Raw genomic sequence first — 14,687 nt, forward strand, 5'->3', positions numbered from 1 at the left:
ATCCATGTAACTACTCAGGACCAATCTCCAGCAGTTACAATAGAAGAAAGTACAAAATGGTGGAACCTTTTTTCTGAGTTAATCAATCCAAACTGAAGCTGACAATTCTAAATCCAAATGTCTGTGCAGCTCCTCAGTCTGAGCTGGAAAGTTCTGATGTGCTGGAGGTGCAGTGTTGTGTAAGGTGCTGGAGAGCCATCCAGTGTCCTTGTCAAACCTCCAAGGCTGATGTAGTGGCACATTCCAAACAGTTCTGTGGCGCTTGATGTGCCGAAACCTTGCCAGTGGTGAATAGAAACTTGTATTTTTCATTACAGCTGAGCTGTATAAACAGCTGAGGCCTCACTTACCAAACCTCTTCTCTAGGTTGGACGAAGTGGCAATATTCCAGCTGGGACAACTGTAGATACAGACATTACACACCCCTACGAGTTTGATTTTTACCTCTGTAGCCATGCTGGAATACAGGTATGGATGCTTTGTGTAAGTAAATGTGAATTTAGAACAAATTGTTTTTTTTTCTTTTTGTGACACCTGTTTACAAACAGTTACTTAGCAGGGAAATGTTCTTTTAGCTTGGTTTTATCTGAGATTATTGTGAGATTTAGAGTATTATTTGCTTAACAGGTGGTCTCTGCTGCACATTTAAATTTGCACTAATGATAAGTGGTGCTTTTTAAAGTTTGTTTTTAAGAGGTCACTTTATTTTGTAACATTATTATTTCTGAAAAAAATATTTCAACTTGTATCAGGCTATTTCTTAAAATGTAAAAAGAAAGAAAATTACTCTTTAAATTTTTATCATGTGAATCTGACCACATTGTCACCAGTTTTGTTTAGGTTGGCTGGGCATGACTTTTTTTCCAGTTTTGAATCATTTCAATGGGTTTTTTGGTTTTTTGTCAACCTTTTCACTGTGTCTGAGCAAGCTGCTTTCTGGCCCCGTGGAAAAAAGATTTGTATCAAAGTTGAGGCAAAAATGCTGGGTGTAGTTGCAGCTCATTGTGTTTAATATAGCAAGGCATAAAGAGCCTGAACTAAATTGATACTCCAGATGTATTTGTTTTAAAAAGAGAGACTTGTAGCTTGGCTAAAGCACAACTATTTACACAATTCAGGTGTACTGTAAGATTTAACTTGAGTTTCTAGTGTTCATACTTGCAGTTAGGGTGCTCAGGAACTGGAAGGATTTAAAAGCACTGGGTGTTTCTCTGGGATGTTTCGTGAGAAACAGTTTAATTGAAGGTAGGTAAAAGGAGCTGTAATTGTGGTTTAGTCATGTTGGGAGCAGATGTTGATCACTGAGGGTTATGTAGAAGGGGTTTTATACAAGGAAAAACATTTAGAGCAATATAATGATGTATATGTTAGACTTATTAATCTTTAAATACATTTAGACCTGACATAAAACTGAACTCATTCGGCTGCTGTTACGTAGGAGTTCACACTAGATAGCCTGACCCTTTCTAAACATCCAAACCTGGCTTGTTTATGGAAACCCAGAGAAATGACCCCCCACCCCCATCTCTGCAGGGAACCAGCCGTCCCTCCCACTACCACGTCCTGTGGGATGACAACTGCTTCACAGCAGACGAGCTGCAGCTGCTGACGTACCAGCTGTGCCACACGTACGTGCGCTGCACCCGCTCCGTCTCCATCCCCGCGCCCGCCTACTACGCTCACCTGGTGGCATTCAGAGCACGCTACCACCTCGTGGACAAGGAACACGACAGGTACATCACAGCCTGTGCTCAGTTGGTTTAGTCCCCACTGCTCTCATCCACTGTCAGGCCCAAAGGCACCTGGCTGCGGGTGATTCCTGCTGGTCTCGCGTTCAGGTTTTGTTGCCTCCAGGAGTGATGTTAAGACCATCGCTCCTGGCAGCTGCTGCTCCACATCAGACCAGAGTGTGTTGGTGGATTCTACTGAATAACACTCAGATTAAAAGAATTCAGTTACTGAAGTATTTTGTTATGACTTTGACGTGGTCTGAGGCAATCAAGCCACCGATTTAATTTTTTTGCTTTAGGATCAGAGTAGTCATGAATGAACCAAATGTTAAGTGCTTCCACTTATCTAACTCTGTACGTCAGAAATATTTTATAACCTTCAAGCTATCAATTTATTTATAAAAGGCTTATTTTTAGATGAACAAGCTGAGCAGCCTTGGTGAAGAGATTTGTCAAAAGCCTCAAGGTTGCTGGGTGAATATGAGAGTTGATATTTCTGTGTCCAGCTCTGTCACTGGTGCTGTGTTGGTGTAGGGTCTGGAGAGTCAGTTCTTTGGGTAACAGCTGGGAGGGCTCAGCCTGGAGAAAAGTGGGACCTTCTCAGTCTCTACAACTCCCTGACAGGAGCGTCCATCCAGGGCTGGTTTAGCTTCCAGGGAACAAGGGACAAGTCAAGGGGAAACAGCCTCATGCTGTGCCTGGGGAGGGTCAGGTGGGACATCAGGGGGAATTTCTCCATGGAAAGGGTGGTCAGGCATTGGAAGGGGCTGCCCAGGGTGGTGGTGGAGTCCCCATCCTTGCAGGTGCTTAAAAACAACTGAACACAGCACTCTGTGCTCTGGGCTGGGTGATGAGGTTGGGATCGATCACAGGTTGGACTCGACCTTGGAGGTCATTTCCAACCTCAGTGATTCTGTCCAAGAGACACAAAAGCAGCTTTTTGATCGGAATTAATACAATTTACAGCCCTGCCTGTCTCTCCCTCGTTCCCTGCAGTGCTGAAGGGAGCCACGTGTCAGGACAGAGCAACGGGCGAGACCCGCAGGCCCTGGCGAAGGCTGTACAGATTCACCAAGACACCTTACGCACGATGTACTTCGCTTAAGTCAATGACCCGGGAGACACTCACGGAGAGGAGAACTGAGAACTTAAGCCACATACAATGTATGTTTCCAGGGGGTTGGTTTAGGGGCTGTGCCTCCCATCGTGCTGGAGCTGACGCTGTGCAGGGGCGAGAGGCTCACCCTTAAATTGACACGAGGAAGATTGTTTACTTCATCCAGGAACACAGCACTATTATGCAATATGAAACCAGCCAACTGCTTTTTTGGGGCGGGCTCCTGTGGGAAGCCACCGCCATCATTTTTTTTTTTAATTATTATTTCTAGTAGTTTAACCCTCTTCTGCCTTTACCTCAAGTTGCTCGGCAGCACAACTATTGTTGCAAAAAAAAAAAAGATAGTAATAATAAACTAAAATCTATTGTGTAATTTAAAACAAAAAACAAACCACCTTTTAGAAACAATCACAGTGATTGTTTGGAGAAGGGAAGTGTGCAAAAAAGAAAATAAGTTTTTAACCCCTGTGCTTTGAGGAATCTTTCTCTCAGTATTGCCATCGAGCGGTCGAATGTGAACATATCCAAGTGCATTGGAATGTGCAGCACTAGCTAGGTAACAGTGAGGGGGGAAGATCCTTTGCACACTAATCCAATAATTTGAACCTGATTTAGCCAATGGCTGCCTTTGTGTCTTTTCTCACAGCTTTGGAGTTCTCAGCTCCAAGAGTTCCCTTTCTAAAGCAATCCAAGAAGCTCGTGGTTCGTGTGCAGGCAGTAGTGACCCAACTCTTCTTGCTCCCTGGGGGAATTTACTAAAGCTGCTGTTTTACCTAGTCCAAAAGTTTCAATTTTTTCCTATCTAGCAAGTCAAATCTGTTGAAGCTTCATGTGAGATCCAATGTCCCAGGTTTTCTGGGATGACATACAGTAACCACCAGAACTGAAACTTTAGAGCTAAGGTCTTTTTGGAAAAAAAAGAAACCTGCTACTTTACTTGCTGCCTCTCACACCTTAATGTGATTCATATGTATGTGTGTTTGAAGTTTAGCTTCCTTTTGTTTCTTTTATATTTATTAGAGTAATAATAATGCTTTAATTTAATTATTACAGAACATATGGTCAACATCAACTTTTATTTTTTAGAAATGTAATCATGTTTATTTTTAAAAAAAGAAACTGACAACTTGTTTTGCTATCTTTTAGTGCAATAAGCATTCTAAAGAAAAACTGTGTCCATTGAGCTGTACTGAAGCAGTGTCTGTACCACGGACCGTGGGAGAATGGACACCTCCAGGATTTTAAAAGGACAAAGTAAAAGCCTTAATTTTGAAAGGAAAGTTTTATAGTCAGAAGGAATCTTGAATTTTCCTTTTTTAAATCAAAAAAAAAATACAAAAAATGCTTCTAGACTTCTGCAAGCTTTACTTGTCGCTGCAGTCTTTTGATTTAACAAAGGAATTGGCCTTATTTTTGGCTTTGAAATGTGGAGCATATTTGAATTAAATGGAAAGGGTTTTGTATTAAGATCTCAGTTTTTACATGCTTAGTTAAACCTATTTGACATCAGTAAAATGTCTGGAATTAATAAAAGTTTTTAGGCTTTTTTCCTCTTTGATAGTGACTTTCCTTTTAAAATTAAGTTATTGGTAACTTCATTTCACTTTGCAAATAAAGAGGGCTGGGATAGTTCTAACATGTTAAATCACCGAAATGTGAAACAAACCAATGGGACTCTTTCATTCCACTTTAAAACCAATGTTTAAGATGTCAGAGACGAGCATTTATTCAACGAGGGGACTGGGGAGTTTTGCACTTTGTAAACTCGTGAACTGCATTTTTGACTGTTTTTATTTGCACTGGTTCATAGTATATTTACTGCAGCTGTTTGTATGGGCATTGCTGTGATCCCAGCCCTCCCGACCTCCACCTGCTCTCACATGAAAACCTGGTTGGTCTAAGTAGCTTCTCTCCTCGTTCTCACCAAATCTGCTGTTTGCCAATATACTGTATTTTGAGCCTAAAATCTGAGCCCATTTTGCTTCACCAGGCATGAACCCCCTTTTTTCTGCCAGAAAAACCAAGTACTGTATTTTGTGCGTTTGTATATTGTATGGAAATGTCCGTAGTGCTGTTCACAACACTGTCTGCAAGAGCTTTACTAACAGCTGGTGTAGATACCTATTTTATCTCTCAAAAACAAGGAAAATTATGGCAAAGACTGACTTGGCAAAGCTAAAATTGCACTGGAAACAGTGGTGGGGGTGGGCACTGCCTGGGGGTGCTCAGTGGGGATGGCTGGGGGGCTCAGCAGGCCCCGAGGGGTTGGGGACCCCCAGAGCCAGGGGGTCCCAGCTTGGAGTGCCCTGTCCTTGTGCCTTTGGACACGCCTGGTGCAGGGAGGGGGCTGTGACAGAGTCCTTTGAGCGAGGTGGTTTCTCAGTGAGTCTCTCAGATGTTTTTCCCAGTCTGTGACCTGACACTTTTCTCCTAAAGCTCTCTCAGTAGCAATGCTGTTTGTAAAAGGTTCAGCTTAAGCTTTATACAGAAATTTCTTTTAAAACAGAGAACTTTTTTTTTTTTTTTAAAAACAACCTATTTTACAAAGAGTTCTTGTGGACTTCTGGCATTTAGCTGAAAATTCCTTTTTACAAAGCCTTCTAGCTCTCCTTTCAAAGCTGCTTCTCACCCTGCCCACGCTCGGTGACTCGGATTTGAGAAGCTTTTTTGCTCACTACTTTCACCAAAAACTAAAGAAACTTCATTGGCAAAGTGACTTCAGTTGTCAAGGTAACATTGTACCTGGTTTTCATGTGAAGAGTATTTGGAAGTTTTAATCTCTCTTCTTGGTTTTGCAAATATCTACGTCAAGTGCCGATACTTCTTTGTATTACGATATCAAGTTACTGACGTTGTGAGGGCCACACATTTATGATGCTGTAGCTGCTATATTTATTTAAATGGAGATGGACAATTACTGCACTAAGGAATGAGGAGAAAAGCAAGGAATCAAGGTTAGTTAGATATCTTGGTTTTTTTTTCAAAAGAGAATTAATGGTGTGAAATATCAAGTGTAACAAAGGGTGCTGTCATTTTAACTGAGATTAAATAGCCAGATATTCTTCTTTTGTTTAAAAACATATATATTTTGATGTTTGCAGTTTGGGGGTGGGGGGTCGGGATAAATGGTACCTCATCTGTGGTGGCAGTTTCCAGTATATTTTCAGAGTATATGGATTTCTTTTATTTTTGTACCTGCTCTCCTTGAAAAAGAAAAAAAAAAATCTCAAATTTTATGTGCTGTTTGAGGAAATCTTGAGTGGCACAGCAGATCCCCCTCTCCAGCCGAGAGCTGGCTGTGGATAGTCCAAAGAGGGATATGGGCACAGGCTGATGGCTCTTCTTGCTTTGCAGACACTGGCCTCGGGTTGCTGCCTGTGGAGAAAAGCAGTTCCCATCTCCTCAGACACTGCACCGAGACCTCACTTGTACTGAACAAGTGCCACTAAGTGCTCCCGTGGTGGGGGCAGGCCCAGGGTACCACCGAGCCCCTCCTCACCCAGCCAGCCCTGCCCAAACCTCCCACCTGGCCACTGCTAGACCCAGAGCTGGAGAGAATCACAGAATGTTTGTGCTTGAGGCGTTAAACTCGCGACATTTGCCAACAGGGGGAGTGGCTCCGCTGTAAGTCGCCTTTTTCCCTTCCCAGGGACTTGAGCCGTGGCCATTTGACTCAGGATCGCTGTGTCACTGTTCCATGTGTCATCTGGTTACACGTGTCCAAAAGTTATTTTTATAGTATCCATTCCGGTGTTCTTTTGGGAGTTTGGCCACAGAAATGGTTTTCAGGAGTGAAATGGGTTTCTGGAAGTTGTCAGTCAAATTATTTCAAGATGCTCTTGGTCCTAAATGATTTTCACTTCTTCATGTACAAATACTTGTCCTATAAAATGCTCAACATGAGATACCATGTAGTCTGCTGTAAAAATTCCAGCTACAAATACTGGTTTTCTACTAGTCTTAAAGTCCACTCTGGTGAAATTCCAAGCTCAAGCTTAGGCCCTTTTTTTTTCTTCCCTTTTCTTACACTTTCTTCATATCTTGTCCACTTTTGGTATTTTCCCTGTTTTGTGAACTGAGGGTATAGAACCTTACTCAAAGCACTTTTATAACCAAGGAATCAAAAGTTCAGATTATGTGTGTTGGACCTGTAAATTCAGTTTTCAGAGGTGGTTGTTTCTGAATGGCCATCGTGGTCTCTGGTCAGGCGGGCAGATGCTCTGTCCCTTTCAGTGCTGTGGAGTTTCATGGCTGCTACTGGCAGGTTGTTTGGATCTAGTGAAAAATTCCATAGGGGTGTCAAAGGGAAAGATTTCTGTCTGTCTTTTCTATCCAAAGATGGTACTTTAGGTTGATGCTGCGTGTTTGGAATATCATTTTTGGTTTGGCACATGTTGAAATCAGACTTCACTTGGCCAATTCACTCCTTGTTTTTGTAAAATATTGTGGTTAGAGCTTGAGCTCGTTGATGCTTTCTGCTGGTAGAAAATTTTGTACTTCCTATAGTTGAGGTATGAGCAAGATGGATTCAGGATCCTACATCTTACCTCCCGAGCAGAATCTCAAAAATCCTGATCTCCGTGACACTAAAACCCAAATTGTTGTCCCCTGAGTAGACAAAGGTGCATGTGGTGGGGAAGGAGTTGTAAGGGAGAGGCTTGTGAGGGAAACTATCAAAGCATTGGTTTGGCAGGAATGAGGGTGTTGGGGAGACTCCATCCACTTTCCATCCCACATGCCCTGGCCTTTCCCATCCTGTCTGAGGTACCCCCTCACCTGACACGGGTTGTTACCATAGGGTCCTTTTCAAACAAAGCAGTTCCACTGTTTAAAACTTGGAGTGACTTTTATTTTTTTTTTAAGCAAGACAGTCCTCAGAAAGTGCCTTTTTAGAAGATGGTGCTGTAGATTTTTATTTTCCAGTTGTACGTGGCTGCAAATTTAAGATAAATTATTGAAAATGCCAAGTGTTTGATGGTATCTTTTAGGTACTTTCAAGCATCAGCTTCTCTGAGTCAGGACCAAGAATAACCAGGAAGGTGTTTTCCTTTGGAGGGAGAGGCATTGAGGAGCGATCACCAAATTCAGCTGGTAGGCTGGGGTTAGGTTGGGTTTGGTCAATGTGATTTACCTCTTCATTTTGGGAGGACTGGGGCTTGGGGTGTGGGAGAAGCCATGGGGACCTGATTGGTGCTGAAAGGAATCCTGAAGGATGTCTTCTCTTAGGGGATTCCCAAAGATGGAGACAAACTGAAGGGTGTCTTAGGAGGATGGCCTGGGAGATGGTTGGTCCTCACATGGCTCACGTGTGTCTGGGATGGATCAGTGTCTTCTGACTGCCAGCTGGGAGCTGGATGCTCTGGGTGGGAGCAGCTTGGTGGCTGGGTGATGCCATGAGGGGATGGGTCCATGGTGAGTTTGGTGAGCGTTCCTGCAGTCAGGAAAAGCTGTAGACTAGACTATTAAACACTGCACCTCAGTAACCTTGTAATGCTGCATAAAGTAATAATAATAGCAAAGTTGTGCTTTGACACTGTAATGTGCTTGCACATGCCTGCAAAAAACACTTCCCTTTCCTTTGGTATTGATCTGAGTAGCAGTTATGGGACTTTTCTTTTATGATGAGCCTTGTCCTTTGTTGTGGTGTTTCTGTATATTTATTGGTGGTCTGTGTGCAGCTCATAGGTCTGTGTGTCTGCTCTGTGTGTTGCTTTTAACACTTATTTTTAGGCAGGAGAAGTTTCTGAATGTTTTGGTTTTCTTCTCCAAAGAAAGCTGGCTTAACCAGTCGTGTTTGAGAGGAGACAATTAACCCGCTCGCCATAGACAAGTGCTTCATTGGTACCTTGTTTCTCTACAACTAAAATGATTTTGTGCATTTTATTACTGTTTATAGTGTTGGGCATTCAAGATGTGGAATAACTTGATGTCAGGATATTTCTGAATATCAGGAGCTTAACTACAGAACTCACTGAGTAATTCCAAGTGGTCTCTTTGCAGGAATATGTTTGTGTCCAGACTTTTTCTAGGAGTCAGCAGAGCTTCTGGACATCATCAGTGTGGGGTTCAAAGTCCCAGCGTTGGGCAGTGCCCTTGCTGAGTTGCCCACACCTCATTGTTGAGGGGATGCTGCAGCTCCCCAGGCACAAGTTGACTCTCTTTGCTCTGTAATTTCTTCTGATTCAAGTTGGAGACATGATCCAGTGTCTCTTGTAGCTTGTACCAACTTTCTTGTCTTACTGCAGTGCCCAACGCCACTGTGTTGGTATTAAGCTTGCCACGATGTTCAATTATTTTATATTTCCAATTTCTCAATACTACTAGGCTGGGGTTTAGAAAGCATTTTTCAGTCTAAATTCTGAGCCAAAACTGTGTCTCCTGACCCTTTTAGTAGTAGCTGTTTCTATCTTTTAGACTAAAAAGGGCCAAAAATCTTGCACCATCAGCTTGTTTGCAGCAATACTCTCCACCTCCTCCCCTGCCTGACAACCAATTGCTTTGTTTCTCTCTATATTTAGCTCATAGTGAACCTGTTGAGATTTAGAAGGAAGTTGCTGCGTCTTCTTTTTATCAAAAGGAATGAACTTGCACCTGATGAAGCAGTTTTCTGTTGGACACAAATCTCTTGCCTTGGTGTCCATGAGCTGCCACATGTGAGGTTTAATTCCAGTAGAAATGTTTCTGTTGCAGTCACTGGAGGGTGCATGATGGTTTAAAGTGTCCAAATTAAATAAGAGCTAACTAACTATTGAAAATAGGCATTATTAAAATACTTTAAATTTAAAAAAAAAATTTAAAAAGCAAACCAAAAAATAAGGAGCAGCTGCAGGTAGACAGGGAAGACCTCCCCGAGGAGATGGAGAACCTGTGGGACATCAAGATCCTGTGGCTGTTGGGACAGCTCAACAAGGGAAAGAAAAAAGGTGGATGAGGCAGAAAGGGCAGACTCAAAGTAACAGAGCACTGTAGGAGCTATTCAAACTCTTTAAAAATTATCAAGTGGGAACATGAAAACAGAATATTGATGCTAATGAAGAAGCAGCAGAGCTTCCTTTGCCTCCTGCAGTAAATAAAAAAGCAAAACTTGACAGCTGGTGTTTTCCTTCAGTACCTTTCAGTACTTGAAAAGGCCTGTAAGAACAAAGGGGGTGAACTTTTAGGAGGGCTTGTTGCCACAGGATATGGGGTGATGGTTTTAAACTGAGGGAGGTCGGTTCAAATTGGATTTAAGAAGTTTTTTACAATTTGTGTGGTGGAACACTGGCACAGGTTGCCTAGAGAAGCTGTGGCTGCCCCATCCCTGAAAACATCCGAAGTGTCAGATTGGATGGGGCTTGGAGCAACCTGGTCTAGAGGTCCCAGTCACAGCAGGGGATTTGTCTGGATGAGCTTTAAAAGATCCCTTCCAACCCAGACTACTCTGTTATTCTGTGACTGCTAATTCAAAAACTAACATATGAGGTGAAAAAGCATGTTCCTGTGTATTTTTAGGGGTGGCTGTTCTTCTCCAGGACCGTGCTGTGAGCAGGTGGCAGTGCCTGTGACAGCTGCCCCCTGAAATCAAACTGTGCTTTTTTCCAAACCTTGGAGTCCCTTACTTGGGGTGAAACAGATGCAGCTTCCAGTGGATCCACTGGTTCAGACAGCACTGACCCAAGGGGTTTGTGAGCAATATGTGGCCCTTCTGTACAGCACAGCTGCCCTGAGAGATTCCTGGTTGCCTGGAGGGGTGCCTGGCTCCCAGGAACAGCAGCAGGCAGGTGTAGGGGTCATTTTGCTGTAGCACTGCAGCTGCTCTGCTCTTACTCAGCTCTTACCTACCTCCCCATTCCCTGGCCAGGGTCTCTCTCCCTCCACTGCCTGGATGGAATTAGCCATGTTGAGGATGCTGTGGCTGCGTGGAGCACAGACCAGCTCTGGATGTGAGGGTGGGGGTGGGATGGTGACAAAAACCTGTAGAAACAAAGGACTGGGTAGGAGGTGGGTGGGTGTCAGGTGAGCTGTGATCAGCTCACGCCTTTCAGGGACATCAGACATGAGCTTGGGTATCCTGAACTTTTTGTGTTGGACTTGAACTCACTGAGAGCAAGTATGTGCCTTTTTCTGACCAGGAACAGAGCTGGAAAAACTAGTATTTGCATTGGTAGGATGGTTAGTATTTTTCTTGAACTGTTTTTAAAGCTCAAAATCCTTGGTCAGAGTTGGTTTTGTGTTGAATTACTTAATCAAAGCGAGCCCTGAATTATTTGTGAATTAGAAATACCCAGAGAGGAGAAGCTTTTAAAATAAGTGTTTTCTGGAGAGTAATGTCATCAAATAAACCTACTACCTGGTAGACTTGCAATTTTTTAAAATAAAATTTAACCTTGCTATGTTTATCTAATGAGAATCATTAATTCTGCCTTTATTTGAATGTTGCCTGTCCAGTGATGTCCTCACTCTTTACTGTGCTCCTGCAGCTTTCCATACACTCCATTGCCTCTCCCCTCTCCACCCTTTGGAGCTTGCAGGGACACGGGGAATGTTGCCCAGTGAATGTTGGGGAGCAGTGCAAAGCTCTGGCTCAGTAGAGACATGGAGGTGAGGATTAAATGTCACAGATAAGTTCAAAAAGCAGTTTGCCAGCAGCAGGGGTGGTGATGTCTGGGGACAGAATCGTGTGGTCACTTGGGTGTGGGAAGAGGAACAATCCCCTGGCACCAATCCTCTGGCACCAGGGCCCCACTGCAGACACTGCACTGTGCAGAAGTAAGCATGTGTGTGCTTAGATGCCAGTTTGGGCTTTAAGCTGCTAAAAAAAGTGGATTTTCAGACCAAAATGGAAGAGCTTTTCCACCAGGTTCTTTTTGAAGCTGTTTTGAGACATTGGCAAGTTGTCCAGCCAGGAGATTTGGAACCAGCTGGCTCTGAAGCAGGTTCCCTTTCTGACCTGGGGGAAATGATTCTGCCTCATTTTTCATCTAGAAAATGCTTGTGATGATCACATCGCCTTACGAGAGTGAGTTACTGGGTGACCTGAGGGTGAACCATGTCGTGACAGTGGTGACCTTGTGATACAAACCCGTGCACTTCTTGCACATTTACATCTTCCAGTGGATCCAGTTGTTTGGAGCCCATCCCTGCTGGGAGCTGGAGCTCTTCCCTCCCATCCCATTGCAGCTCTGCCCAAGGCTGAAGCCCCTTGGGGTCAGCCCTGTGTTTGCCATCTTGCTTTCTTTAAACCAACCCATTTGTTGTAAAACAGATGCTCAGAGGGCAAGTTTATTTAAATGAGAGGGGTTTTTTTCATTGCTGAGAATTACACAGGTCTTTCAAACGCATTTGGCAGTTGGAAAATTAATGCTATAACACTATCTAGCAACACAAAAATATGGCTGTATGTTGATTTTAGGGCCATGCTTGCCCATAAATCATAGATTCACAACCCATTTCAGTACAGGTGTGCAAAAGTTAGCTTTTAAAATAGTTACTAATAAACTTTCATTTTGCTTACACTTGCAAATCTCTTAACTATCTTCAAAACCAGTTTCTTTGATAGAAAATATGTGTCTTGGTAGGTAGTGTCCTCTCAGATGTAATAGCAAAGTGATGCCCACTGGAGCAATGCTGAATTTAAAGAACTTTTGGAAGTTTTGGAACCTGCTGGTGTGCCAGCAAAGTGAAAACTTGAGTATTGCTCCTGAAGCAGTGAGGATAATTGAACACCAACAAAACTTGGTGAGAGGAAGAATGCCAGAGATGGAGTTTGGCTTCTGGCAGCTTTGCAGTGCAGAATGGCTTTCTCTGGGTACTCGCTTTTGTGCATCACTTCTTTCCTGTGGCTGTAGTGTTTACTTTCTTTAAACTTGATTTCTGTTTTTTTCAGTGAAATCTTCTCATTTTTGCAGTTTTCAGTGTTGAATCTCTCCTTGAGACAACTACATGTTGTTTTCCTGTAGAAAAACCTGCTTCTAGCTCATTGTGTTTGGTGTCTGTTTGCAGGCAGGTGTGAAAAGTGAGCTGCAGCACAGCAGTGGGGCGGGCAGAGCGAGTTTTGGGTCAGAAATGTTGGTTTTACAGGCACTGGTGTACAGATCAGCGTTCCAGGGGAGCAGTGACACTTTGGGCTCACAGGGTACAGACCCTCCTTCCTGTTCTTGTCTCTTCCCTTGGTATAAGCAGTTCAGCTCCCCAGGTAGCCTCATGGTGGATAAACGGTGCTTGGTGGGGACAAAGTGGGCTGTTCACCTGGCTGGAGGTGTGTGATCGTGGACAAGGACATTCTGTCAGCAGGTGTTACATCAGAGCTTTCACAGTAATTGGTAGCATTTGATTACGAGCTAACATTAAAGGATTTTGGGAAGAAGGTGGCTCAGGTGGCGTTGTGTGTGCTCACTGGCCAGTGAGCTGTGTTTTGGAGACTGCTGGAAGCAATGTCACACATAGAAATCTTGCGTATTTAATACCACGGGTTTATATTGTTCAAAAAAAAGACAAAGTCATGCTGTTTGGGATTCCTTTTCTGAATAAAATTCTAATAAACCAGTCTGGTGGATTGATCCTGTCCCATGTGTCTGCTCTTTCTCATATGCTGGTAACTGCTCCCCTGTTTTGGTGTCCCATTGCTTCGGCAGGAGCGTGAATGTGTTCCCACCGTCAAGGTCCTGGGGGCTTTCGAAGCAAAAGGGAAATGTTTCAAGAGCAAAGTAGAGCTGTGACTTGAGACGTTGCACAAATAGATTGTAGATGGATGGCAAACAAACTGGTAAAAGCCTTTATTTTTACTTAACCATCTTGACCATGTGTGCCTCTTTGTACCGTGGGCTGCAGCCGTGTGGGGTGGGAGGGAGTGTGTTGGTGTTTGAGATGTACTTGCTAAGCAGAAGCCGTGTCCTCTGCCCCTTCTCCCTTTCTGGACAAATTGTTCTTGCCAAAATTTTCTACCTGTTGCAAGAGTTGCTTTCCTTCCAGCACAGTAAAATGTCGACTTCTTTCACTGTTCCTTCCCTCTCGTAGGCATCTGTAACCTCTGTACGACTGTGTATAGGACACAGCAGTCATCGATCTCTGCTGGCTATAGATACCATCAACTTGAGTGTATTGTAAACGAACTGTATTCATTTGAAAAATAAATTTTTTTTGAAATGCACGTGTGTGAGGCTTCATTAACACTTGCATCATTTTGATTTATTCTCAAAGCAAGGAGCAGATATTGGTCTGGGTGGGGGGATGTGAAGGGAGGCACCAGGCATCAAAAGACAGAAAACCATTTACTTTCGGTCTTTTTTTGTATTTTAATGCCGTTTAACTACATTTTTTAAAAAATCATTTTAAAAATGCAAGACCTTGTTGAAGTGTCCACAGCCATCCTGGGGCTGGATAGCTGCTGTGGAAATGGGAAAGAGCTCTGGAAGTGGACACCCCCGGCTCTCTCCTGCTTTATGGGATTTTCGTGGGATTTTTTAAAACAACGTTAATTTAAACAATATTTTCCGGTGATTTTGGCGCTGCTTTGCTGTGGTTTGCGGTGTCCAGGTCACCGATACCCGCCCAAGAGCCGCCGCCAGGGCCGCCCGCAACGGCCCCGCGCGAGCCCGGGGCGAGCCCGGGAACGGTGAGGGGAGAGGGGGGAATCGGCTGGGAACGGTGAAAGACAGCGGGGATCGGCCAGGAACGGTGAAAGGACAGCGGGGATCGGCCAGGAACGGTGAGGGGAGAAGGGGAATCGGCCGGGAACGGTGCGGGAACAGCGAGGGGAGAGCGGGGGATCGGCCGGTAACGGTGAGAGGAAAGAGGGGATCGACCGGAAAAGGTGAGGGGAGAGTGGGGGTCAGCCGGGAACGGTGAGTGGAAAGGGGGGA

The 14,687-nt window shown here is 43.9% G+C and overlaps 1 protein-coding gene across 2 annotated transcripts in view; it reads left to right on the top strand.

The window, feature by feature from the left end:
• Positions 1–13,975, top strand: part of AGO3 (argonaute RISC catalytic component 3) — a 35,432-nt gene extending 21,457 nt beyond the window's left edge. For both annotated transcript variants that reach the window (XM_039729056.1, XM_039729057.1), the window contains 3 exons: positions 367–468; positions 1,534–1,733; positions 2,727–13,975. In XM_039729056.1, the coding sequence (XP_039584990.1) occupies positions 367–468; positions 1,534–1,733; positions 2,727–2,835 (411 nt within the window). In that variant the 3' untranslated portion in view covers positions 2,836–13,975. The remainder of the gene's footprint in view (positions 1–366; positions 469–1,533; positions 1,734–2,726) is intronic.
• Positions 13,976–14,687: the final 712 nt, after the last annotated feature.

This window comes from Passer montanus, unplaced genomic scaffold, assembly GCF_014805655.1.
Source record: "Passer montanus isolate IOZ18808 unplaced genomic scaffold, ASM1480565v1 scaffold68, whole genome shotgun sequence".
Lineage (NCBI taxonomy): Eukaryota > Metazoa > Chordata > Aves > Passeriformes > Passeridae > Passer > Passer montanus.